General features: G+C 41.1%; 1 protein-coding gene across 6 annotated transcripts in view; it reads left to right on the top strand.

Moving 5' to 3' along the window:
* The first annotated feature begins 493 nt into the window (after positions 1 to 493).
* The window catches only part of kidins220a (kinase D-interacting substrate 220a), a 47,252-nt gene continuing 20,998 nt past the window's right edge, over positions 494 to 26,747 (top strand). The window contains exons 1-23 of one of the 6 annotated variants that reach the window (XM_055053278.1): positions 494 to 830; positions 5,574 to 5,722; positions 6,734 to 6,832; positions 7,370 to 7,468; positions 8,893 to 8,991; positions 9,792 to 9,890; positions 9,972 to 10,070; positions 11,272 to 11,469; positions 11,545 to 11,643; positions 11,840 to 11,938; positions 12,397 to 12,495; positions 12,563 to 12,740; positions 12,826 to 12,990; positions 13,237 to 13,416; positions 13,861 to 14,026; positions 14,503 to 14,654; positions 15,384 to 15,484; positions 15,564 to 15,749; positions 16,474 to 16,614; positions 17,917 to 18,145; positions 18,246 to 18,337; positions 20,893 to 21,037; positions 21,667 to 21,829. In XM_055053278.1, coding sequence (XP_054909253.1) covers positions 5,591 to 5,722; positions 6,734 to 6,832; positions 7,370 to 7,468; positions 8,893 to 8,991; positions 9,792 to 9,890; positions 9,972 to 10,070; positions 11,272 to 11,469; positions 11,545 to 11,643; positions 11,840 to 11,938; positions 12,397 to 12,495; positions 12,563 to 12,740; positions 12,826 to 12,990; positions 13,237 to 13,416; positions 13,861 to 14,026; positions 14,503 to 14,654; positions 15,384 to 15,484; positions 15,564 to 15,749; positions 16,474 to 16,614; positions 17,917 to 18,145; positions 18,246 to 18,337; positions 20,893 to 21,037; positions 21,667 to 21,829 — 3,020 coding nt within the window. In that variant the 5' untranslated portion in view covers positions 494 to 830; positions 5,574 to 5,590. Of the gene's footprint in view, positions 831 to 3,134; positions 3,220 to 5,573; positions 5,723 to 6,733; positions 6,833 to 7,369; positions 7,469 to 8,892; positions 8,992 to 9,791; positions 9,891 to 9,971; positions 10,071 to 11,271; positions 11,470 to 11,544; positions 11,644 to 11,839; positions 11,939 to 12,396; positions 12,496 to 12,562; positions 12,741 to 12,825; positions 12,991 to 13,236; positions 13,417 to 13,860; positions 14,027 to 14,502; positions 14,655 to 15,383; positions 15,485 to 15,563; positions 15,750 to 16,473; positions 16,615 to 17,916; positions 18,146 to 18,245; positions 18,338 to 20,892; positions 21,038 to 21,666; positions 21,830 to 26,747 lie in introns of those variants that run through there. The other 5 variants (XM_055053277.1, XM_055053272.1, XM_055053273.1 and 2 more) reach the window with 5 other exon arrangements.

Here is a 26,747-nt window from a genome sequence, read left to right on the forward strand (position 1 = left end):
AAAGCTAAAAAAATGAAGTTAAGAAAAAAGTTTAACTACATTTGTAAATATCAGGAAAAAAGTCATAATTCCAGAATTTAGTTTATTTTCAAAATAAGGTCATATATTTGGAAAAGGAGGTCATGAGAATCCTCCAGTATTAATAATTAAATTAAATTCAGTTTATTTACCGATATGTACCACCAGTACAAAACAAATATCTCCGGGCACTTTACAAAAAAATTAATAAAAATCCAGTCATGATGAGGCAGTCTGGTCAGAAACAGAAAATATTTAGTTTTTTTAAAGCTTTTTCTCATAATGGCACAACTTACTTCTGTTAAAATGGCATCTTTATTGTCCTAACATGAGTATTTATCTGTGTATAACTTAATTGTCATTATATTATGACTTTATTCTTGAAATAATATATTTTTTCTTAGCCTGGACCAGAAGAAGAACAATGGCTGCCTGGGCGCGGCCATGTTGGAATTCCTCCTCCTGTGTTTTTATTTTTTCATTCCTTTCATTCCTGGCTCTCCTCCGTTAGCTCGGCTGTGACGTCATGGCCAGGTCCGCGTCCCGAGGTAAACCGAAGGCAGCCGATCACCGGGTGTAGCTGCGGGGAGGTGGAGGCTCCGGAAAGCCGAAGGTTCCGCCTCTGTAAACAAAGCGAGAGGAACCAGGCGGAGCCTCCGACTCCTTTGGTTCAGTGGCAGGTTACATTTAACTCTAGTCTCCCCAAACATGTCTTGATTGAGAAGAAGTGGCGTTTAGCTGGATTCAACCGGCAGGAGTAACTGAAAGGCGGGAACTGAGCAGCAGGGTGTCGGTAAGAGAACCGTAGTTTGGTGAGTTTAGTTGCTTTTAAAACTCATTAAATATTAAAAACAGTTGTAACCTGTTGGACAGCTAGCTTCTCCTCCACTTTACTGTCACTTTTAGTTGTGACTTCCTGCTCCAGAAACAGCGGGGTGACCACCGTGTCTGTAACACCCCCTGTCCCAGTCGGTGGTCCGTATGTTAGCTGGCGGCCAGATGTAGCCGCTGTCAGGGAGGCAGCCGGGCTAACGCTGCTGGAAGCGCCGCACAAAGTTTCTTCAGAGTCGCTCAGCCTCCTCTGGAAACTCATTGCACCGACTTTAGTCTGTCAGTTTAGCAGCGCCGGGTTATGCGTTAATGTCCTGTTGAGGAACCGGCTTCCTCACAGCTGAACTGAGTTAAATAAATGTGATGTTTGAAGCTGTCCCGAGGAACTGAATCCTCAGCGGTTTCATGCCCGCATGACTTGCCATAAAGAGCTGACTGGTTAAATTTAGATCCCATCCACTGTTGCCTGCCCTTATTTAAGCTGAACTCAACATAATCTCAGTTTCTTCTGTTCATATTTACTGATCTGTTATATTTACACTCCAGATAAAACCTGCAACCTTGTTCCAGCCACCTTTGACTAGGCCATTCCTGTTCCTCCACATTAATATGCCTCCGTTTAAACCATCCCATAAAATCTCTCTCTGTATGTTTAGGACGGTTGTCCTGTTGGAAGATTAAATACATAAAAGCAGCTCAAAATTTTCCAGGTTTTCATTTGGGAAAACAATTTAAACAACATTATTTTTTGCTTTATGATAATCTATCAGATTAAATGTGAATGTAGATCATACATATCTATGCAGTTCTCTTTGAAACACAGATGGGAAAAATGCCCTGAGTCGATGTTTTAACATCTTGACCCTTAAGATCAAATCCAGATACAAGTTTAAAGTTCAACTTTGACAAAAACATTTTTCATTTTTGAAATCTGTTTACAGCTGATTTAGTGAGCTTCAGGTTGTCTTATTTACAGTTGACTGTGATGTAATCAAATCAATGTTTTAGCTCATTTTTCTGCTTTCTCTCAAAATGTGACTCAAGTCTGACTTTTTATAGTCGTCTGAACTTTTCACCCAGAAAAGTACAACCTGTGCCTCTTCCATATGTGGACCAAAATCCGACCGTTCTCACCGTGTCTGAACGGTCACACTGCATCTTATCTCACTGTTAAGGCGATGACTTGAGACATGCGCCATAATTCTGCACCAGAAGAAGCCAGGCGGAAAATCTGGACGTAAATAACGGCTGAAAATTATAGTCCTGAAATTCTGAAAGCAGTTTGTGACGTCAGGTTCTTCTTCTGCCGTTCACACAGAAGTTTGATTATGACTGAAGGACCAAAACCCCAAATTTCTGATATTATAAACTGGAATTCAGAATAATTTAAAAGTCGTGTTTTATCTGAATCATCTGGGGTTTAAAACTATGGTGGAAACGATTAATCGTGATTAATCAATTATTGAAATAATCGTCAACTACGTTAGGAATCGGTTAATCGTTAACTGGAGGAAACAAACTCAAAGAAATTCCAATTTTCTAAAAGAATAACATCAGTTATAAACCACAAACTGCAGAAGATATATTTCAATTAAGATGTACAACCTTCTTGGTCTGTAAATATTTTCCACCCTGAAGTCCATTTTTAGCTTCACATGGTTCAAATTCTGTAAATAAGATTTCCTACTAGTCACATTTTCCAGTTGGTGAATCTTAAATCACCCGATCGGCTGATCGCTGTGGAATCAGACAGAAAATGTGGAGCTTTTCACATTGTTGTAGCTGCAGATTCATCAAATGTTCACGAAACGTTGTTTCACTTTAGGAAACAAAATGTTTCATTCATATTGAAGTTTCCATCAATACTTTGTAGATGCTTTTTTTCTGCATGATTTCTAAATGTCTGATCAGTTGGTTTTATTGTTTTTTTCTGTCCTGTTTGGGTGGAGGCTTTATGGCCTCCTCTGCACTATTATTACTTTTTTGTATTTAATTCTATTAAATGAACAAAACTGAGCTGTCTTATTATTTAAAAAGGAATTTAATTATTTGTGTATTTGCATCCTTTGACGTATTTCTAATATTGCTTATAAACCTGCAGAATGTGCTAATTTTACTGTCTGATTAATCAACTAATTGGATAAAAATGGGCAGATTGGCTAAAATGGTCAGTAGCTGCAGTTTGGAGCGATTCTTGGACAGGATGGAGTCTCTATTGTGTGGGGAAGAGCAGGGCGTGTCTCCAGCCCCTCATCTAATATTCAGCCGCTACTTAAAGCGGGGGATGCTGAGCGTCAGCCGCCACTGCTGGTTGAACTGGGCAGGAAGTCAGATTTGATCTGGAACTGGTTGCTTTACCCCTCTACACAGGTAAGAGCTGTAATTATCTGAGATTTCATCTTGTTCAATAGTTTGAGGAGCTTGTTTGTCGTTGGCATGGTGCTGGGAGAGATGAGGAAGAGGAGGGCGTGTCAACAGGCTGCCGTAAACAAAGCCTTTTCTCTGTTTTCTGCCTGAAATCTCCACCTTTAATGTGGAAAGCAGCTGGCAGGTGATCGCTGAGTGGAGAAGAAGAGAAAACAGTTTGTTCTGCAGATAAGGATTGATCCGTTTCTGAATTTGGCTGAACTGTTGGGGCCTTTGTACCGGCGGCCATGTGACTCCGCTTGTGAGGGAGCGTTGACCTGAGCGGGATTACAGCAGAAAATCCTGCTGGTTGTTTGGTGAAACCCTCAGAATGAGGCTCATTAATTCAGATGCTGTCTGCAGGAAGTGGGTCTGATTATGGAGGACGGGCTGAACTTTATGAATCATTAATGAGCCGTTAATCGATCCAACTTCACAGAACAGGAGATTCATTAATGTATTCGGGACTCAACGTCTGAAATCTTACAATTAAAGACAATTTAAAATAAAAGCATAAAAAAAATTTTTTCATTTCTGATTTTTTTCTCTTCTGAGTTTGTAATATGTATAAAAATATACATATGGTGAAGGCACACTTGTCAGCTGTTTCTGATGGGCCACAAAGTTTTTATTTATGTTTACAATAGCAAAAAACATAAAATTTTTCTTATGTCCTGTGCAAAAAATTAGAATAGAAAATGATCTATAAAGCTTTTCAGGTAAAAATATTTTTCTAGCTTTTTTGTGTTTTTTCTGTAACAAGAACAAAATATGGATCATTTTTGCAAGTTTATTAAATCGCTGTAGCAATTTTTTTATTTAATTTTTTTTTAGAAAATAATATTTGTTGTCCTGTTTGCTGTTAAAGTAAATAAAAAGCAAAAGACGTGCTTGATTAAAGATGTTAACATTGAGGAAACACTGAAAATTGTACAGTAAAATTTTTTTACTTTTGTCTGCTTCAGCTGTTCAGTCGCTGATTTCCACAAAATTGATTCAATTATTTCACATTTTGACATTTCCATTTTTTCCTACGGTGCCCCATTAGGGACATGCAGGAACGTTTCCTTTAGCGTTTCCTCGCAGTCATGTACGAGTCAGTTGCTGCTTGAACACTGAAGGTCTTTCTGCTTTTCCATGTATGTTCATATCTTCTTAGTGAGATGTCTAAAGTTTTATATCTTTTTCTATAAATGCAAAAGCAAAACAGGTCAGACATGGGCTTCCATACCATCTTAGACGTAAACAGAAACTTTCCATAAGAAGGAAAAAAAAATGCATTCAAACTTTTTAAAACTACTTTTTCAAAGGATAATAAACTCATCTAATATTTCTGACTATCTTTTTAGGAAGGAGGAAAAGTTTCTACTGAAACCCACTGATGATTAGATGATTGTTTTTCTTCTCCTGGTTTAGTTAAAGACTCGTCAGCTGCTGCAGATGAAATCCCTGAAGCGAGCTTTGTGTTTTTATTCTCAGTAATAATCCTGTTGCTACTTTTTTCTGTCTGCTAGGTAAATTGTAGCTCAGCTTTGTAGTTTTGTTTCTTTCCTGAATACAAAGTTCAGAGTGACCCACTTCTGGCTGCACTCGGTCGGCTGCGCCGGCTGCATCTAAATACCAAAGTTTGGAGTCTGTTGTTTGACTTTTGGCTTGTTTGGCTTTCTTTAATGGGGCTTCGTTAAACCAGCAGTCCAGCTGCAACCAAACAGAAGAGCTAACGAGCTCCTGTTAGCGCGCTGCTAACGCTAATGAGGGATTTATGGGTATTTATCCTTCGTTTTTACAGAAGTTTTCATGTCAGGATGTTCAACTGTTTTTACTGGGGATTCTTGAAAAAGTATTCATATCCTCAAGAGTTTATCCACAATTTGTCTGTATTTTTGGGGGATTTTATTGTGTAGCATTCGCCTGTACACTGACACCACTAAATAAATAAATTTGTTGCAACCAGCTGCAGTTTGGATTTTGCAGTGGTTTGTGTTGGTTTATCAAATAAAATCCCAATAAAATCAATCATCAGTCTTCTTGTGAGAGAAAGTTTAAGAGGTATGAATACTTCTGACTTTGCCAAAACTATAAAAAAAGATTCAACAACTGAATCGATTAATCAAATTAACCGATCACTGAAATAATCGTAACTAATTTGGTAATCCATTAATCGTTTATTGGAGTATATCGACTCAGTGCCAATTTGCTTTAAGAACAACATATTGGCATAATAAAAAATCTAAACATTTTGCTTTTAAGTAAAACAAAACCTTTGTAAATTTGTTCTGCACCAGAATTAGCTTTTAGCTTCACTTTCTGTGCTTCAGGTGTTCAGCCGGCCACCATGGAAACCACCACCTCCCTGAAGATGACCTCTCTGGTGGTCCAGAGTCTGTTCAGCTACGTGGAGGAGGACAACCTGGACGCCATCATCACTCACCTGGACAAGTTCAGAGACGTGGACTGCAGGAGCGACGTGAGTCAGAACCGCCGGTCGGACCTTTCCGGGTTCGGGTTCCGATGCAGCGGAGTTCACTCCGGCGCCTCGTTACCAGGAGCAAACGTTACCGTGTCAAAAGGTTGAGACCTTTTCCTGTTGTGGGCAACGGGGCCCGGCAAATACCCGTGTTTGAACGGACGGCAGAGTCCGGCTGAGTCCGGCTGAGTCTGGAGTCCGGCTGAGTCTGGCGGAGTCCGGCTGAGTCTGGCGGAGTCCGGCTGAGTCTGGCGGAGTCTGGCGGAGTCCGGCGGTAACAGGCGCTTAAATTCCGTGACAAAAAGAAAAGGAAAAAAAAAAACACTTGGTATTTTATTCTATGTTGCATGACTTTGTGTTTTGTGTTTATGATGTAAAGCACTTTGAAATGCCTTATAGCTGAAATGTGCTATACAAATAAAATTTGATTGATTGTTAGGTCACAAAAGTTCCTTAGAATTTAAATTAAGTTTAATTCTAAATGTAAGTGTCAAGAATTTCAAGAATTCTGAAAAAATTCATAGAATTTTTGAGAATTTACATTATTCAAATTTGAATAATTCAAAAAATGTCTTTAAATTTACATTTGCTTTTAAATTAAATTTTTTTTTAATTAAATAAATTTTATTTTTTTCAAGTGAGAAATTTCAAGTTAAATTAAACTCAGAAAGATCATTTACATTTCTGAGTTAAATTACTGAAAATAAGTAGTTGATAAAATTGTCATTTAAAAAATGAAATAAAATTTTTATTTTAAAACAAAACAGAGAAAATATGAACTGACCTCTTCCATGCGATGCTGCGCTGTTGCAGTAGTTCATGCAAAAGGAGCCCAGACCAGGAACAAAGTCCAGAATCCTCCAAACTCATCAGCCGAAAGCCGCTGGAGAGCGGCGCCAACCTGGGAACCTTTTTCCCTCCACCAAACTTTCCATGAATATGTTTGGATTCAGGACTTGATTTCAGTGTTTATTTAAATGATTTTTTAAAACCCGGCGTTTCTGTTTGCAGAACGGACAGACGCCGCTGATGGTGGCAGCAGAGCTGGGCAGCCTGGAGATCGTCCAGGAGCTGATCCGGAGGGGCGCCACCATCGACTTGGACGACACGGTGAGCATCAAACGCACACCTGGAGACACACACCTGGAGACACACACCTGGAGACACACAGCTGGAGACACACAGCTGGAGACACACAGCTGGTGATACACGCACACACCTGTCGATGGCGAAGCGGCAAGTGGAAAACAACCTGCTGTGACGTTTGATGATGTCACCAGTCAGTAATTATGAGCCATCATGACCTCTCATTACAGCTGAAGTCATCGGTTCACCAGCCGACACCCTTCACACTCCAACTCACTCATTTACTCTCTCTCTCTCACACACACACACACACACACACACACACACACACACACACACACACACACACACACGCTGCCGTCTCCTGACCTGCCATTACACCAGATCACTCCGGCTTACTGCAGGAGAACAGGAAGGTTCTGTTTGCATTTCTGTCTGACTCCGAGTCGCGATGCGGCACCGGGTTTCCATGAGCACCTGGTACGACCAGCTGGTAGGTATCGGCACCCGGCCGGGTCCGGGTCTGTTTCTGTCAAAGTAACGGCTCGGCACTGTGTGCAGGACTGCTGGACGGCGCTGATCTCCGCCGCGAAGGAGGGACACCTGGAGGTGGTGAGGGAGCTGCTGGAGAGCGGCGCCAACCTGGAGCACCGAGACATGGTGAGGAGAAACGAACTCCAACCTACTTTTAATCCAAAGTAAAAAGTATCCGTCCAAGAAATTACTCAAGTGAAACAGATGAAAACAATCATTGAACATGGAACAAAATATAAAGATAAGTGGAAATTTTTGTGTCACGTTGAGTGAAAATTATTCAACATATTTTCACTCAAGTAAAGTAAAAATGTATTTGGTAAAAAGGTGACAAGTACTGAGTAACTGATAAAAACAATTGTTTAATATTTGAAAACTGTTTCATCAGATGGACTAAAATATAAAGTTAAGAGAAAAGTTTTGCATTTTAAGTACCAAAATAAAAATATCTTTATTCTTGTATTATTACAACTATTTTTGTAATATGATGACTTTATTCTGCTATTATCACAACTTCTCATCTTATTGTTATTTATTGTTGTAAAATTCCAAATTTATTCTTATTGTCATGACTTTGTTCTGGTAAAATCAGCTTTATATTTTACCAGTAGTGAGTGCAGCTAGCCAAAAAGTTCGCTTCACTAATCGCTAATATGCTAAACAAGAGTCTAAGCTATGCTAGTGCTAAACCGCTAAACACATTGAAAAGTTAGCAGAGGCTAATGCTAACCATTGTCAGACTCCCATTTCTTTTGACAATTTTGAAACATTTTATTCTTTAAAGTTGTATAAATATGATGGAAAAAGTTAAAACGTGATGAAACAAAGTTCATCGATGACATTTAATGTCAATAATTGGTTCAAAAGGCTCTCAGACGCCGTCCATATTGAAAAATAAATGGGAGTACTGATGATAAAATCTCTGTCAGTATATTTTTTTGAGAACAAGAGCTGAATATTGATTAAAAATTAACCTAAATTCTGACATGCTCACGTTTTGGGAACTTAATGTTCCCTCTTCTGTTGGATGTGGCGCCTCAGTTATGCCTGAAAACCTAATTCACTTTCTCTAAAATGGACATGAAATTAGATTATTTTCTGTTCTCCTTTCTAATAGAAAATCCATCCACTTAAATCCGGCTGCCTTGGCGCTCATGTTTGTTTCTGAGATAAGAAAAGCCAGACAGTCGCTGCTTCCTGAACTGTTTTTTTAATTGCCACCAAACCACTCCGTCACGCTGTTTCTGCGATTTGGTGGCTTTTAATGCATTCAGGGCAGCATATCACAGAAATAATGGTAGATAAATGTTAAACAGGAAGGGAGTTGACTCATGTGGAGTTGAAGATGTGTCAGGAGAGCCGGCTGGATTAAAATAAACCACATTGTGTTTCACTGGGAAGTGTGTCACTCCGTCCAGAAATAGCTGCAAATCTGCCTGGATTTGGTCTAATCTGTAAAACAGAGATGTGATGTGGTTTAACTCCTCTGTTGCTTCAAAGCTGTAATTCTTGTTCTTTTGTTTGCCAATGTGTCTGTATTTTCCGCTTAGGGAGGCTGGACGGCGCTCATGTGGGCCGCCTATAAGGGCCGGAGGGAGGTGGCCCAGCTGCTGCTGGAGAGAGCAGCCAATCCGAACATCACTGGGCAGGTACCAGCACCAAAACTGAACATTATCAACTCATTTATCACATTAAAGACATAAACTCCGTTTTCACAGGGATCGTTTTGGTGCACCAACACACAGGAGTTCATAAAATGTGTACATTTTTACAAAGGTGGAACTCAGAAACACTGAACACTATTTTAATTAGTGATTAATTGATTAATGGGATAAAAAAAATCACATTGTGCAGATGTTTTGGAAAACCAATTATTCCATATTTTATGCAGTAAACTAAGTAGAACTTGTCTCTTTTTTATAAGTAGTTTACAGAACATAATTAGTTTAGGGCTTCAACAAATAATTATTTTAATAATTGATTATTCTGACAATCAGATAAAAAAATTGGGACGTTATTTTTTATTAATACTGTAAAACATTTTGTTGCCTAAAATGCAAAATTTGTTCCCTAAGCGAACATTCCCACAGATAAAAGATACTTTCAATGATGTTAATAGTTCAGCTCTGACTGCTTGATGCAACATCAATACAGTCAGTTGTTTTTTTATTTATTATTTTTTAATAAACCGATTAATAATTGTGTCGCAAAATTGAAGTATTCTGGAAGAACATATTAGTAGACCAAGGTGTTTTTATCTAAAATGCTAAATATTAATATTTCTTGAACTGTTGTCGTCTGCTCCAGTTAACGATTAATCGATTACTACATCAGTTTCAACAATCGATTGATCGTTTCAGCTGCACTGTAAACACAACTGCAGTCGTTTTTCTCCTGCGGTTTAAAGCAGCTTAAACTATTTGACATCAGCTCTGCTCTGGCCCAACAGTACAGCGTCTACCCGATCATCTGGGCGGCGGGCCGCGGCCACGCAGACATCGTCCATCTCCTGCTGCAGTATGGAGCAAAGGTCAACTGCTCAGACAAGGTAGATGTTGGGCAGAGACAACCACTTTATCTCCCCCTTTATGTATTGCAATTAATTCATTCCAACTGGTTTTCTCTGCAGTACGGCACCACCCCGTTGATCTGGGCCTCCAGGAAGGGCCACTACGACAGCGTGATGCACCTGCTGGCCAACGGAGCTGATGTGGATCAGGAAGGAGCAGTGAGTCGATTCCACTCAACGCCATCTTGTTTTACTCACATCGCTCACAAGAAACAATGAAAAAACAAATCCAAGCTGTCATCTAAAGTTTTAAAGAAGTTTTTTTTAACAGATCAGTGTTGTCAAAATTAAATTGCACCCTAAGCACAATGTTACTCAGTCATTTATTCTTTACTTTAAGTTGATTAAAGTCAAAACGTTTCATCAGTAATCAGTGACTTCCTGTTTCACTGGGCTATTCGGCACATCGAAGAAATAAAACAATTAAACAGGAAAGTAGCCGCTGGCCCTAAACTTACCTTGATGCAGTTTTATGTAAAATCTACTTTTTTAGCTTCCCATCTTGCTATGATGTTTCTCCTTTATGAAAAACACACCTGGAGTTTTAAAGAAGTCCTTTAATCTTCATGGCAACCAATCAGCTTATATAACTCCGCCTTTGAGGCGCAGTTCCTCCTCCACTCAGTTCCTTCAGACTAGCCAGCAATGATTAGCAAACATCTGCTGAGCTCGTTATAGGAGCTACTGGTCAGTGAAACGTTAGTGAAAATGAAGGAGCCATGTTGGGATGACTTCCTCAAGGCGGAGCTTCTTAAAGAGACAGAGGCCCAATTTGAAGGCATAAAATTACAAAGTAAAATTTCATATTTGATAAATGTAGCACTTTTATAACAACTGAAGGAAACACAGTTACTTGATTATGCTATAAAATGGCCACAAGGTGGCTGGAAAACACATGGAAAGCAACCAACCAGAGCCAGGAGGCAGGTCTTTGTGCTGTCAATCATCCTCATGTACACACTGCTAAATGTGTTAATGGCAGAGAAATAAGGTACTGTAACAGAAAAACCATTTATTGATCATTGGTGGCCATGCTAACTAGCATTAGCATTCACAACAGACTAAGTTAGCTGCATATTGTTGCAGATGAGATTTTGATTGACAGCAATAAGACCCGCCTCCTGGCTCTGATTGGTTGTTTCTCATTAGCACTGAGAGAAAGCAGACCATTTTCTGATAACATTTTGTTACCACATGACAGTTTCTGCAAATATGTAAAAAAAATTAAATATTTTTTATAAAGTTCCATCAATAATCACATAGATTAATACACGTGACTTTTCCAGAGAGACATTTATATTGTAACCTTTGAAAAGAGGGGCAGGAAGAATCTGGTGAAATGTTTTTTCTGTTTCCCCAGAACTCCAGGACGGCTCTGATCGTGGCGGTGAAAGGCGGCCACACGGACGTCGTCAAAGAGCTGCTGAAGAGGAATCCCAACGTCAACCTGACCGATAAGGACGGCAACACGGCGCTCGCCATCGCGGCCAAGGAGGGCCACACGGAGATCGTTCAGGACCTGCTGGACGCCGGCACCTACGTCAACAACCCCGACCGGGTGAGACGCGGCGGGACGCTCTGACCCGGCGGCTCCACATGATGCGTAACGGCATCTGCCATGTTTCTGTTCCAGAGCGGAGAGACGGTGCTGATCGGCGCGGTGAGAGGAGGACATGTGGAGATCGTCCGAGCTCTGCTCAACAAATACGCTGATGTGGACGTCAGGGGCCAGGTAGGGGCCCCTCCTCCCTCCGTGGGTTCTCTGTGGGAAACGCAACTCTAACCGTTTATATTGTCTTTCTTTATTGTCTTAAACTTTCTTCCCTGGATTAGAATTGCACAAAGATAAATATTCACCCGTTATAATACACTCCTCTCCATGAGTGTTTTTTATTTAATAGCAGGAGTGTTTGCTTTTGCCACTCTAGGACGGAAAGACTGCCCTCTACTGGGCAGTGGAGAAAGGAAACGCTGTCATGGTGAGGGACATCCTGCAGTGCAATCCTGACACGGAGAGCTGCAGCAAGGTACGTGTATTATCAATAAAGTTTAAAAATTACAGTTTAGAAACTCAACTGAGCAACATTCTGCAGTAAAATTATGAGTTTGACAATTTAAACTCATAAATTGTTTAAATTGTTAAAAAAAAAATCAAGGCACTATTATCTGCCGTGATATTTACTGGAGTCTGAATGTCTCCTGCTTTACTAAAGTCATAATAACAATAAGTTGTTATTCCACTGTAGTTGACCTTTAAATATGGAATAAAACATGAGATGAGATGTCAGGGCAAAAGTCACTCCAGAAAGAGGAAAGATGTATAGTTACACGACACTCATAGTTACACTCGACCTAACTATACGTCTTTCCTCTCTCTGGAGTTAAAACAATTTAATTCCCCCAAAAACTTTATACTGTAGATTAATAAATTCCCTTTCCTCCAGAAGCTGAAACCCATAAACTGCATGTTCTGGTTGTCTTCCAGGACGGAGAGACGGCGCTTATTAAAGCCACTAAAATGAGGAGCATAGATGTGGTGGAGCTGCTGCTGGATAAAGGAGCCAAAGTGTCTGCAGTGGACCGGGTACGGCTCTGCAAACCCTGAACCATCGCCGCTCTTTCTGCTCAGCTGTAAGCATGTTTTGTTTTAGAAAGGGGACACCGCCCTGCACATCGCGATCCGCGGGCGCAGCCGAAAGCTGGCCGAGCTGCTGCTCAGGAACCCAAAAGATGGCCGCCTCCTGTACCGGCCCAACAAAGCTGGAGAGACTCCGTACAACATTGACTGCAGCCACCAGAAAAGCATCCTGACGCAGATATTTGGAGCCAGTATGAGCCGCATCTCCAGATTCAGTGCTGCTGTTGGAAACTTTCATGGTTCATGTTTACTCAGAGGCTCTCCGTCTTCTCACAGAGCACCTTTCCCCAACGGAGACCGACGGCGACATGCTGGGTTACGACCTGTACAGCAGCGCTCTGGCGGACATCCTCAGCGAGCCCACCATGCAGCCGCCCATCTGTGTTGGTCTGTACGCTCAGTGGGGCAGCGGCAAGTCATTCCTCCTCAAAAAGCTGGAGGGTCAGTAAAGAAAGTGACTTTTTCTACCATTTCTCTCAACAGACATGCAGGGATGGAATCAGTGATTGTTTTACTTACAGATTAATCGATTATTCTGATGGTTAATCGATTAAAAAATGGGCACATTCTGCAGATTTCTCATGTCTTTTTTTGTTGATGATTAGTTCAGTAATTGACTGACAAAGATGAATGATTTCGGCCATAGAGATTTGAACTGGTTTGTGTTTTTTCTGTCCTGTTCGTCAGATGAGATGAAGACCTTCGCAGGGCAGCAGATCGAACCGCTGTTCCAGTTCTCCTGGCTGGTGGTTTTCCTCACGCTGCTCCTCTGCGGCTCAGTCGCCATCATTCTGGGCTTCACCGTCGACCCCAAGCTGGCCATCGCCGTCTCCCTCAGCCTCCTCGCTCTGCTCTACACCTTCTTTGGTGAGGAAACAAACAGCAGGAATAATACCATCGCAGTTTCTTGAACTTGCATCACAGCAACAAACTTTACTGTTTTTCATTTACTTTTATATAAAAACTCAGCATAAAGTAGATCAGAAATGTGAAAAAGTGGGACAACCATAAGGAGAATACAAGATCCAGCAAGATTAGTTTGCTAAGTTGGGCTTGGAACCCGCTACGGCGGTTCTGCTAACCCGCTAAAACAGTTCTGCTAACCCGCTACGACGGTTCTGCTAACACAAAATGTTGCTAACTAACATTTTGTATTTGATCTCAATAAAGTCGTACTACCAACGGTCACTAGAGGGCGCCGTAAGCCTGGCGATTCCAGCTTCCAGTTTTTCCCAATTCTTGCAACCTAAAGCATATTTTCAGCCTGTTTGTGTATTTATTCCTGCTGGCCTCGTCCGTGTGTTCGTTCAGTGTTGGTGTACTTTGGGAGCCGGCGTGAGAAGGCGAGCTGGCACTGGGCCTGGGTCATCAGCGTCCGTCTGGCCCGTCAGATCGGCTACCTGGAGCTGCTGCTCAAGCTGATGTTCGTCAACCCGGTGGATCTTCCAGAGCAAACCACCCGAGCCCTGCCTGTCAGGTGATCAGCATGGAAACGCAGACTCTCCGGAGCGCCACAGATACCTACGGAAAGACCTTTACGTATTTAATTCCTCCATCAAAGAAAGTAAAAGCTTCAGCTATTGGGTTATTTGAGAATAGGGAAGCAAGCAACTATCAATTATTTCAGATATTTTAAATAAACAAAAGCAGTAGCAACAAATGAAATTATGAAGGCTTTCTAAACACAACTCTCCTTCAAAAGATGCAGGAAATAACTTTTCATACTCAAGTTAACTATTAATTTATAGCTACATTAGTTTTACAATAATTTAGGTAATCAATTAGTCACCATTAATCTGATTAATCGTCTCAACTTCTCAAACAAAGATTTGTCTTGTTTTTCTAAATATTTTGTTTATCTTTATATTAAATCCTACAAATAGAAAAAAATAGTGAATCTTTAAATCTAAAGATGCCGCTAAGACTGTTATGCTTCATTCTTGTCTTTGACAGGTTCTTGTTCACGGACTATAACCGCCTGTCCAGCGTCGGAGGGGAGACGTCTTTGGCTGAAATGATCGCCACGCTGTCGGACGCCTGCGAGGCGGAGTTCGGCTTCTTGGCCACCAGATTGTTCCGGGTTTTCGTGAACGATGAGATCAAAGGTAACATGGCCGCCGCCGCTGAAAACCTTTACAGAGCAGTGGATGGACGTTCTGAGAGCAAACGTCAGATGGTTTTGAAATCTGATATTAAAATTTCTCCACAACGCATCAAAAAGATCAGTGTAGAAAGTGCTGCTGTGATACTGAGCCTCCAGTAGCAGTCAGTCTCACATCATATCTGAAAATGCCTCTGTCTGAAGACTGTTGCTGTCATTACTGTGATGACCTGCTAACATTCAGGGCTGGGCTAAACAATTATTTTAGTAATCTATCAGTTATTCTGATAATTAATCAACTAATGGAATAAAAATTCTCCCGTTGTGTGGTAAATATTTTAACTAGTAAAATAAACATGAAAGAGAAAATCCTAATGTCCTTTTTAAGTAAGAAAACATTTTATTGGTTAAAGTGCAGTACGACTCAAAAATGGTTTTCAAAACTTTTTTCAAATGGGAAATAAAACCTGTAACATTTCACAAACTTACATTTTTCACTTTCAAGTTTGACTTATAAAAAAGAAACTTAAAATAAATATTTCTAATCTTTGCTTTATTATTAGCAAAGTATTTATGGGTAACAGAGTAAACAGGGCTGAGCACAGTCTTCAGACTTTTATTCCATTTTGTGTTGGTCTGTGACATAAAATAAAACAAATGCAGAATAGTTGATATAAAGTGATAAATTTCCACCTGTCTCTCTAAAATCAGTGTTTCTGTTCCACAACTTCAGGTCAGAAATGGAAGAAAACTTGCTGCCTCCCATCCTTCGTGTTTGTTTCGCTGACATGCGGATGCCTGATCACCAGTGTGGTGCTGTTATCCATCTTTAAGGTACGATAAGCAATAAAAAAATTACATGAAATTCTGGAGTTCTGAGGTTTCTTAACGTGGTTGTCGTTTGTTTCATTAGGTGGACTCTGAGAACCTGACGGTGAACACAGTGCTGATAGCGATGGCCAGCGTAGTCGGACTGGCCTTGCTGCTTAACTTCCGGACCTGGTGGCAGGTGGCCGACTCCGTCCTCAACTCCCAGAGGAAGCGGCTGCACAGCGCCGCCAACAACCTACATAAGCTGAAGAGCGAAGGGTTTATGAAGGTGAAGAGGTCAACTGAAGCAATTCAGCCAGACATTTTTCAATTTAAAAAATTCACTAAATTTGCCAGATTGATATTTTTAGTATCAAATCATATATATTTGGATTAATTGAAATTCTGTTTACTGATAACGTTTTGATTTTTAAAGATGGCCACCATGGCTTTCTTGGCCATTTGGATTGATGTTTGGTTTCATATTTTGAACCATAAAAAGTCATTTATATCTTCTTGATCTTGTGTTTTTTTTTTTTCCTGATGGACATTTTTCAAAATGGCCGCCATGGTTGCAGTTCAATCAATACGACTTATTGTCAGTGGTGGGCACAGCTAACCAAAAAGTTAGCTTCACTAACCACTAATTTGCTAAACAAGAATCTTAGCTGCACTAACACACATAAGGAAGCTAATGCTAAACTGCTAAGCACAAAAAATTAGCAGAAGCTAACACTAAACCACTAATTAAAAAAAAAATTATGGAAGCTACCGCTAAGCAGCTAAACATATCTAAAAATTTGCAGACGCTAACACTAAATATACCAAAAAATGTGTGTAAGTTAAACAGCTAACCATATTGGAACATTACAGAAGCTAACCCTGCATGACAGCCATCTTGAAAAAAGCAGTCATGTAGTAATTTGTGTCCACACTTTAAAAATTTCACCAGTCAGAAGACCGGAACTGGAGCTGAATTGCTCTGAATTTGTTTGTCTCGTGTTTCTCACCAGGTCCTGAAGCACGAAGTGGAGATGATGTCCAAAATGGCCAAAACCATCGACGGCTTCACCCAGAACCAAACGCGCATGGCGGTCATCATCGATGGGCTGGATGCTTGTGAACAGGACAAAGTTCTGCAGATGCTGGACACGGTGAGCAGCGTCCTCCTCTCTGCTTCACCTCATCCATCACAAACAGAGGTTTATTTAAATGGTTTTCATAGTTCTAGTGGTTTACAGCTAATAAATTCTTCAATATTACACTAAACCAATAACGCAGGATGAAGTTGGGTAATTGACTCATTAACATCTTGAAAAGAAGAGTGCTGTTGGAAAGTTGAGTCCAAGAAAAAACTTACCTCATCTGCCAAAAGTGGCAATTTGGGACAAGATTTTCACTCATAAATCATAATATTGTTAAATGTTGACATTTTTGTTTCCACACAGTGTTGGTGAAGGGGACCGCCAACATCGGATGACTTTTAATCTGAAGCCTGTGTGCATTCGTTCCATAAACTAGGCTAAATACAGATTGATAGCCAAACATTCTGGAGATTTTTAGTTTTTATTTCAATAACTCAAACATATGAGACCCTTTTTACAAAATGTTTTTGATCTACAATGATTTAACAATCCCATTTTACAGAAAGTGTAATACTGTTGTTGAAAATATATATTTTTGCTTTAATCCCAGAGCCCAATTGAACAATTTAGTGAATTCTGCATCTAGTTGCATGAAATGCTGAGATCGATATTAGAAATAAGACATTTCTGAGTTTAAAAGTTGAAAAATCTTTTTTCTGAGCTTTTTGGAGATTGTATTGTATTCTAGAACCTAGGAACAGGTTGTTGGTGGAGTTTTACTCCTTTCTTTCCCCCAGTGGACGTCGTAGAAACCATGTCGGTTCGTTCCAGCTGCAGACGACATGCGGCGTGTTTACGGTGAAAATCGCAGCTTTAGGAGTTTTAGGTGCAGAGATTCTCCGGCCTCGGGTTGAGCCTGAGGTTGCTGGTCAGAGTTTAACCAATCATGAATGCATGGAGCTGAAATTGAAGTCCTGTGACTCCCAGACAATGTTCTTTAGTGAGCAGGAAGGAAATCCCCGGCCTCGCGCGCTGCAGACAGGCGGCTCTCACAGGAGTCATTAGCTTTACGGGCCACAGCTGACTGCCGCCTGCAGCTGTTCGCTGCTGCCTGATTACATCGAGCTTCTTTTTTATTTTAAGGTTTTAGGTGCATAAGGTGCTTAAAGTCCCTGAAAATGCTTGATGAAGGCTTAGTTATTCTGTCAGTCAATCAGTTTAATTCTTTTTATTTATAAATAAGACAGGTGTTGAAACCAAGTGAACAAACAGTAACAAAATGAAATATGAGGAAAAAAAGCAAAGTGTAGTTCTGTAGGTATTTGTCGTACGGAGACAAATATTTATTGATCTTTCTATTTTTTACTTTAGGTGCGAGTTCTCTTTTCGAAGGGTCCGTTCATCTCCATCTTCGCCAGCGACCCTCACATCATCATCAAAGCCATCAACCAGAACCTGAACAGCGTCCTGAGAGACTCCAACATCAACGGCCACGACTACATGAGGAACATCGTCCACCTGCCGGTCTTCCTCAACAGCAGGGGCCTCAGCCGCGCCAAGAAGCTCTGCGTGGCTACGCCCACCAACGGGGAGGCCGACGGTACGCCGCAGTAACTAACAGCCGGTAGCCGCTAGCAGCGACTAACAGTAGCTAACAGCAGGTTATTTCTGCAGATTAATGCAGGTTTGTTTTCCTTTAGGGTGGCTTGACGACATGGACAAAAGGATGTCTGTGATCAGCCTGAGCCAGGATCAAGTCAAGGTTGGCAGCAAGAATGCTCTAAACCAAAGGGTAACACACACAGTCGTGTTTTCGTACCTTGTGGGGATTTTACATTGACCTACATTCATATTCTTCATCCTAACCCTTACTCTAACCGTCACATACTTTACCCTAACCCACAGTCAAAGCACACCTTGGCCCTAAACCTGACCTCTGACCCAAATTTTCCCCCATGGAGACCAAGAAAACGTCCCAACTAGTAGCTGTGGTCTCCACAACTCCAAACAGAAATGGGTCCCCACAAGGATATAAAAACCTGGCTCACACGGCTACATGGCCTGTTTAGTAAATAAAAAAAGAAAACTCGTTCTTTGACAATGAGATTTCAGCCAGAATTAAATGTTTTAGTTCGACTTGTAACTGCAAGTCTAAATAAGCCGCTGCTGGCTGCAGCCCGATCCATCCAGTCTAATGGAGTTTGACTAGAAAGCTGATGTAACTGGCATAATTACACACCACACTTTTAAGATTTGTGTGGCTAAAACATTTATGAAAACCACAACTTTGTGTGAAGTTAACCTCTGACGTACTTTTAAAATACCTTATTGCTTTTTCAAACTGCTCTTGGTTTTATGAGACGTATCGATATAAAAATGACTGCAGTCGTTTTTGCCTCCTTCCTCTTATTTTGGTCTGAAATCACTGAGTACGGTCAGGAAATGCAGCTTTATCTGCTCCGTTTGCTGCCCGAGGCGGGGGCGGCGAAGGCGTGGTGTTGGCTGGCCGCAGGACGGAGGGGACAACACGGACGAGGCGCTCGGTGTGCGGCCAGGGCTCCTGGTGTAATTGATGTAATGGCTGTTTATCCTTCCTGCTGTGTTGCCACAGCCTAATGACAAGGCCTAGCAGCGGTGGGTCCCTGTGACAAAACACTGGCACCAGGTCTGCTGGCAGGAGGCTAAGTGACTCTGCTGCTTTAGCTGATGCTGTCCTCCCCCCTGTGAGCCTTCCTCCCCCATCCTCTCTGCTTCTCCTGTTTGTTTGGTAGTTACCTCGAACATCACCTCTATTGGCTCGTGGTGTCAGTGTAGAAATCAGCATCTTAGCAGGAGGAAGTCTTTCCTTCAAGTGGAGATTAAAAAAATTAAACTTACTCACTTATTGCAGCTATTCCAATAGCTTGTACATAACATTACTTTTTATTACCAAATTTCACCCATCAGCACATTTTGCACTCAGGAAGAGATTTTTTTGAAGCAGATGTTTTGTGGTTTCAGTTTGTAGTTGTTGAGTTTTGCTAACTCTGGTGCCTGATTCAGGTCTGTAGGACGTCAGTCAGAAAGCAAACAGGACGTCAGTGGATTTCAAACTGTTTACGGTACAGTGATGCATTCTGGGTACAGAATGAACATCATTTGCTGCACAGCAACAAGTGAGCATCAAACCTTATTCCACTGAAAGTTCACAAAACAGCAAATCAGTAGATTAGCGCTTTCGGCTGTATCCAGGGAAAGTCAATTTATGGAAAGCTGAAATGCTAAACGCAAAGCTAAAAATTGGCTCCTCCATTAGCAGACTGGTGGAAATGTGCAAACCTGCTGTTTCTTCTCTTCAAATCACAAAAGTAAGTAAACCTGTTCCGCGAACCGAGGCACACGGTGCCGCCTGCACGGTTAGCCGTTCCCAGCTCTGGCCTAGCAGTGGCCATATGCTGCGCCGCTCTGAGAAGGAGGTCATGGGACTGGTGTTAGAACTTCAAAGTGAACCAAAAGGCTGGCGTTGGCTCCGGACCACGACAGCTGTCTGGTTTCAACACAGATGTCTGCCGTGGATCTGTGTCAGGAGCAAGCCTGTGTGTCATGACTCTTGTCCAGTGGTCAGTGGTTCGTAAATTAATGGATAAATCTTTATTGTACCAACTGGGAGACTCTGTTCAAACCTATTTTTGCTGGGTCAGCATCGCAGACACCAGTCGTTTTTTTACAGCCGACTGGTGTCTGGAGAGCTTAATAATACCTGAACCTTGACCTAGAGGAGCTGAAAAGGAGGAGATTGGTCATAATGGGTTTGCATCCCCTGCTCCAACATCTCCCTGGCTTTCTACCCATAGACAGGTTTTCATAGAGATACTGATCTAAAAATGTTGGCAACTGTTTTGTTCTGACCACACCCCCTCCGCTCATCCCCACATGCGACTATCTGACCACCCTCAGTCTCTTGACTTTTAATCTTTCACAGGATTTTAGTGATACTTTAAAAAGTCGAAACTAAGGCAAATGTTAGCAGAGCTTGCGAGCAACTGATGTTGTTGTCCAGGACATTTTTCTGTGGAATATTGTCTCTTTACGTTGATATTTAGCTGTTAACATGTCATGCTGTCACACAGCAGCATTCTTCAGTCAGAGGCCTCTCTGGAAGTGTTGCGAGACTGACTGCTAGAGGCGATTCTTTCTCCCCACAGCTTCACCATCCACGATTGCTTTAAGATAATTGGACAATATTTAATAGATTAAAATAAATAAAGCATTTTTAATTGAATTTGATCTGACGAACGATTCGTCTCGGTTTGTTCTGGAAACACTTTCTGAATCGGAAACGCATCGTTCTGTTGCGGTTTGGTCTAGGACACGTACCGGCGGCGGCAGATGCAGAGGAACATCACCAGGCACATGTCATTCGACCTGACCAAGCTGCTGGTGACGGAGGACTGGTTCTGTGACATCAGCCCTCAGACCATGAGGCGGCTGCTCAACATTGTCTCCATCACAGGTCAGGCAGCGGAAACGAGCAACTCTCTGTCATCGGAGTTTATTTATTCACATTCACAACTCAGATTCCATAAAATATGAGTATTAGGAGCCATGGTAAGAAAATTTAAGACAGAAAATGACAAGAACAAAGTCAAAATAATATCAGAATAAAGTTATATTAGTCAGAATATATGACTAAAATCAGAATATTATGACTGTGATGATGTTTCCTTTAACAAATAAATTTTATTTAGATAGTAAATAAAATGTAGTACATTTTATTTTAGTAAAGTAAAATGTGATATTATTTTAGCAATATAACAACTTTATCCTGATATTACTTAAACTTTGTTTTTGTAATATTTTGACCTTATACTCAATTATTTTGACTTTATAACCTCTGATCTCTGGCTGCCTTAGTTTTATCTTCACAAGCGGAAAAGTTTGGGAAACCCTAAGCTAACTGATGCTAACGCTACTAGAACAGATAAATATTAGTGATCTAAAGACAGAAAGTAGTGATATTCAGCTCAAAAGGCATTGATCTGAAGTTTATCTGCTGTGTCAAAACCAAAACCGCAAAAAGTTAAAGTTAAAGATTAAATCCATAGCAGAGTGAACGGTGACCTTTTGACCCGATGTGGACAGGTCGCCTGCTGCGCGCCCATCAGATCACCTTTAACTGGGACCGCCTGGCGTCGTGGATCCACCTGACGGAGGAGTGGCCGTACAGAACGTCGTGGATCATCCTGTTCCTGGAGGAGGCCGAGGGCGTGTCGGATCAGGTCATGCTCAAGACCATCTATGAGAGGTAATTCAAACGGCTCGGTTTTACAGTACAGCTGAAGAATACCACATCTTATCAGGAGGTGGGAAATTTTATTGAAGTTTGTTACAAGATTCATATTTAAAAACGATTCGGTTCAATTCAGAAACACTTTTTGCTGCAAAATAATGGAATAAATAACCTCAACAAAAACAATTTCTATTGTCTTTAATATGTTAATTGATGCCATTTAATTATCAGATTGGTGCAAAGGTCATCTTTCCAGAGTTTCAGAAACTGTGGACGCTAGCGTTAGCTGCTATATGGTTAGCATTGAGATGCTATTTCAGGCTAGCACAGCTTCACAGATAGGCTAATTCCTTTTTGCACAACTTTAAAACAACAGTTTTTTTTCCTGCATTCAATCAAATCGATTAGAAGCAGAAGTTAAACCCCAGTGGAAGAAAGAAGCGGCTTTATTGCTGTTGTTTAAAGATGTGCGTAAAATTTACAGGCGTACCAGAAACGCAACACAAAAGTTCCAGTTTGAGACTGCATGTAAATAAATTACAACAGAAAAAGTGATTAATTGCCACAAATTTAGTGTTTGTAGGGATTTTATGAGATCAGTGTTTGAAGTGGGAGGAGATTAATACATGTTTTTCTTTTGTGTTTTAAAATGTGAAATCTAAAAATTGAGGCAGTCTTTTATTTTCAGTAAGAAAATGAGCAGGTTTGATGTTTTATTTTTTATTGATTTTTGTTTAATATTTGAAACTCCAATGAAAAACATTTGAGTTTGTGGCTGAAATGTTAAACTTTCCAAGTTTTTCCTACTTCTTTTTTAGTTTTTCCTCTGTTGTTAAATTCTGCCAGTCATCCAGTAAATTTAGTGTGAATTTATAAATCCAGTTTTGATTCAGCTTGAGTTCTTGGTGATGAATTAAACCAGCAGGTGGCAGTAGTGGACTTTGTTTTCACTCCTGCATCGTTGCCATGCCGTTAGTCAGAAGGTTTCTACTAATTGGCAGCTTCTATAATTGACCACATCGTTTAAGGCAACATTTAAGGAATGTGGAGGAATAACTCTACGCACATGCTCAGTTCAACTTCCTGTTCCTGCGAGGTCAGTTGGGCTTTTTTAGGCCGGCCGGCTGCGGACAGGGGGAGCCTGAGTCTCTGGGTTTAGGAGCTGCTGTGCTTCAATCTCTGGCCTTTAAAGGTCGCACTCTGTCACAATACACTAGCGCCCACGACTCCTGCAGCGGGGATGTGTCACAGACCGTTACTGTCAGCGCTCTCCATCCCCCCGCCTCCAACCAGCGCCGCAGCCTCTTTACAAATGAGTTTCATCCACAGAAACACAGATTTCACATTAAACTCTGGAAAATCTGAATCTGGGCGAGATTTGGAGCTACAGCGGCGCTTTTTCCATGCAATAACAGTCTGGTTTGTGTTTATCTCCCTCTGTGCCGCTGTGGAAGGAGCTGACTTAATGATGATGACAGGAAATCTCAAACAGGCTAAACACAACGCCTTGTCTGCTGGCTTTATCTCCAGCAGCGATCTTCCGCTGATAAGACTCAGGCTTCTGTCCGAGGAGCTTTTTGTGTCTCTTCCTCTTTCTGCTCACACTCTGGATCACTTTCAGTCACTTTTCTCCTCTTCCTGTCGCCAAATTACATCTACACAAATTTGTTGCTGTAATTTTCTTTTAAAATGCCTGTTTTGTGTCTTGAGTGTAATGTTTTCCTGGTTTCTAGCAGCAGCACCCCCCTGAGCGCTACTAAGTGAATATATTAGTGGTGAAGTGAACGCGGGGGTGAGTCAGCCCCCTTATAGGTCAACTGTCGCCCTGCATCTCAGTCACAAGGCAACACGCTCCTCTCTCCTTCTTCCAGATCGTACTGCTCAGCTGCTCCCGCATTACAAGAAACATTTTTCACTTCTCGTCATCTCAAAACGGATAAATATCTACTTTATTGTTTTTAAAAAGCAGCCGGTTTGGTTGTTTTGTGAGTTTCTTCAGCTGCTTTTTAATGTCAACCATTCAGAAAGATTTTTCCACCAGGATTTCTGACCACACAAGGCAATAAGAGCGCAGAGCGAAATCCCATCCTGGGAGCAGGTCCGCACAGCCTCCCTAATCTGATGGAGAATGTGTAATCTGTTATTAACCTGAGCGATTTCTCTCAGTAATGGCACGACTGTTGGAAACTGTCCAGAGAAACGGGAGGCAGCGAAGGGAAACAGCTTCTGCCAGTCTGGAAAAACACTTAAATTATTTTAAACAGGCAATATTATGTGTTTTCCTGTCACAAAATATAATTTTATAGAATTAAAACTTGTATAAAAAGGCTACATTTATCAAATACAGCTTAAAAGAAATTTGACTTCCTGACTTAATGCCTTAAGATGGGCCTCTGTGTCTTTAAGAAGCTCCTGCTCTTGCCTAAGCTCCGCCTCCAGGAAGTCATCACAACATGGCTCCTCTATTAACCATTTGACAGCATTTCATCAGAGATGCTGACAAGCGTCTCCTGTAATGATCTAAGTGCTGCTGGCTAGTCTGAAGGAGCTCAGTGGGGGAGGAGCTTGGTCCAATTTGAATGATTGCCATGGAGATTAAAGGATTTCTCAAACATGAAAAACGAAAGCAACACTCCAGGATGTTTTTGATGAACGGATAACAGTATAACATGATTTAAAGCTAAAAAAAGTACATTTTAAGCAATACTGCCCCTTTAAGGTCATAAACTTTCCTTGAAAATGCAGCGTAGCGCACAGTTCACGCAAAAAGATTTGACTCCTCAGAGTCTGACAGGATTCAATATGAGGCTTTAGGATATTTAATATTTTGCCTAATAGTCCTGATTAGGACTCGACTCAGTTTGTGTTTCCGGGAGAGGAGCCGTCATGAGGGCCTGGTCGACCAATCAGAAGCAGACTTATGGATAACAGAATTTTCATATTTTCAAGAAAAAGGGGAGAAAAACTTCAACAATACATTACTGTAGCCAAAATACTGCGTTATTATGGGAGCTTTAAATACATAATTATTTACCTCAGATAATCAATATTTGTGATAACTAACCACTGATTACGTAAAAGCTTTCTCAATTTCTAAAAGTTAAATCATAAAGAGCTGTGCCATATATTTACAGGCATTTAGAAAATGTTTGTTTTGAGCATAAATGTTTGAAATCTGTTCATTTACCAGAGAAATAAACCATTTTTTCCATTTTGTAGCTGGTAATTAAAGTGAAGCACTCCAAGCATCACCGTCCTGGATTTTTATTGCTTTCCTCTCACGCTCGTCTCTTCTGAAGAGACGAATTTGCTTTATTTCAGCAGCCATTGGACGACTAATGGCCATAGCTAACAGCTCTTTGCTGTTTATGGGTATTGATTTTGCCATTCCCAAAGACCGTTAACTGCGATCGTCTCTTATCCTTGTTTAGCTGATGTTGTTTAGAGTCGTTGCATCACTTTATTAGTGACTCTTCCGTAGAGGAACGTGAGGAGAACACATTAAAGATGCTGCCTTTTACAACAATCTGCATCTTTATATGCATCAAAAGCAAAAAGTAAACGGTGCGTTGCAAAAATATCCATACCTCTTAATATTCAGCATTTTGTTATATTAAAACTACAAACTTCCAGGTGTTGAAAGTTCTTTACAAATACAAATAATAAATGTGGATTGGATGGAGGACTTCTGCTAAAGTGCTAATACCTAAGCAATTTTTTTTTATTTAGCACTTTAGCGTTAACGAGATTCAGGAAAGGCTGTGCTAGCTGCAGCATAGCAGAGAACAAAGGGGGGAGTGATTGACAGCACTAAGACCCGCCTCCTGGCCCTAATTGGTTGTTTCTTGTTGGCACTGGGAGAAGGCAGAGGAGCACATTATCTCAAATGTGTAAAAAAAAAAAAGATTTTAATAAAAGTTACATGGTGCAGCTTTAAGGATATTGAAGTAGAAGCCATTTAAATTAATTTTACATTTTGAGTTTGTCACATGGAGTTCTGATAAAATGTGTAAATTAAAATCAATCAGCAGATAAAATGTTTAATTAAGTAGATTAAATAACACTTTGAGAAGTTAATCTGTGTTTTCCCAGCTACTGTGTTCGGTTCTGAGTGGAGCCGGTTTGTTTGGACCTGGCGTTGTGTGAGGACCAGTTTAGTCAGACCATCAGTGGGAGTTTATTCCTGGAAGCCCAGATCCAAATTCAGCTTTAGAAAAAGTGTCACTGGTCCGCTGAGCAGGTTCCTGACATCTGGTGCCCCGTCCGTGCCAGGATGCCCCCGCTGCACTGCGGACGGTGGCTCTGGTGCCGCAGCCGAGCCTCGCACTCAGCAGACACCCACGCCTTCACACATACACAGCAGACGCCACACACTCATACCTGAAGCTCCGCCTTCCTCTTGAATCCGAAACTCAATGCTAACTGTGATACTATGTTAGGTTTTACACACATGGCAATGAGCTCCTGCAGCATGTGTCACCTCCAGCTCCTCAGAGAGTCGGAGTAATTAATCAGACCCGAGACACAAACGCACAGACTCTCATGGAGCGGTTAGCAGAACAAGCCTGGAGTTATTTCCATCTAAAAATCGTCTCTGCTGGCCCAAAACGACGATCACACCAAAAATACTGAAAACTGACTGAATATGAACTCCTGCAATTCACTGTTGATTGTCCTACATCCCATTGCTAATCTTTCACCAGGATCACTTTAATTGGCTCAATTAGTGTAATTTCATTACGTCCTGCAGTAAAAGGCTATTCCAAGCAAACGCTGCTTATTTCCTTTATGTGTATGACTTTAATAAGCTTTCCAGTATCTGCTGGTAACGCTAATGAGAACTTCTAAACTTTTTTTCCTTGCATCAAAAGTTTTTCATCTCCCGATCCGCTGCAGTGGTGGGTAAACTTACACTAATGCGCTAATAGCAGCT

This window comes from Poeciliopsis prolifica, unplaced genomic scaffold (genome assembly GCF_027474105.1).
Source record: "Poeciliopsis prolifica strain line A6 unplaced genomic scaffold, Auburn_PproV2 SCAFFOLD037, whole genome shotgun sequence".
NCBI classification, from domain to species: Eukaryota; Metazoa; Chordata; class Actinopteri; order Cyprinodontiformes; family Poeciliidae; genus Poeciliopsis; species Poeciliopsis prolifica.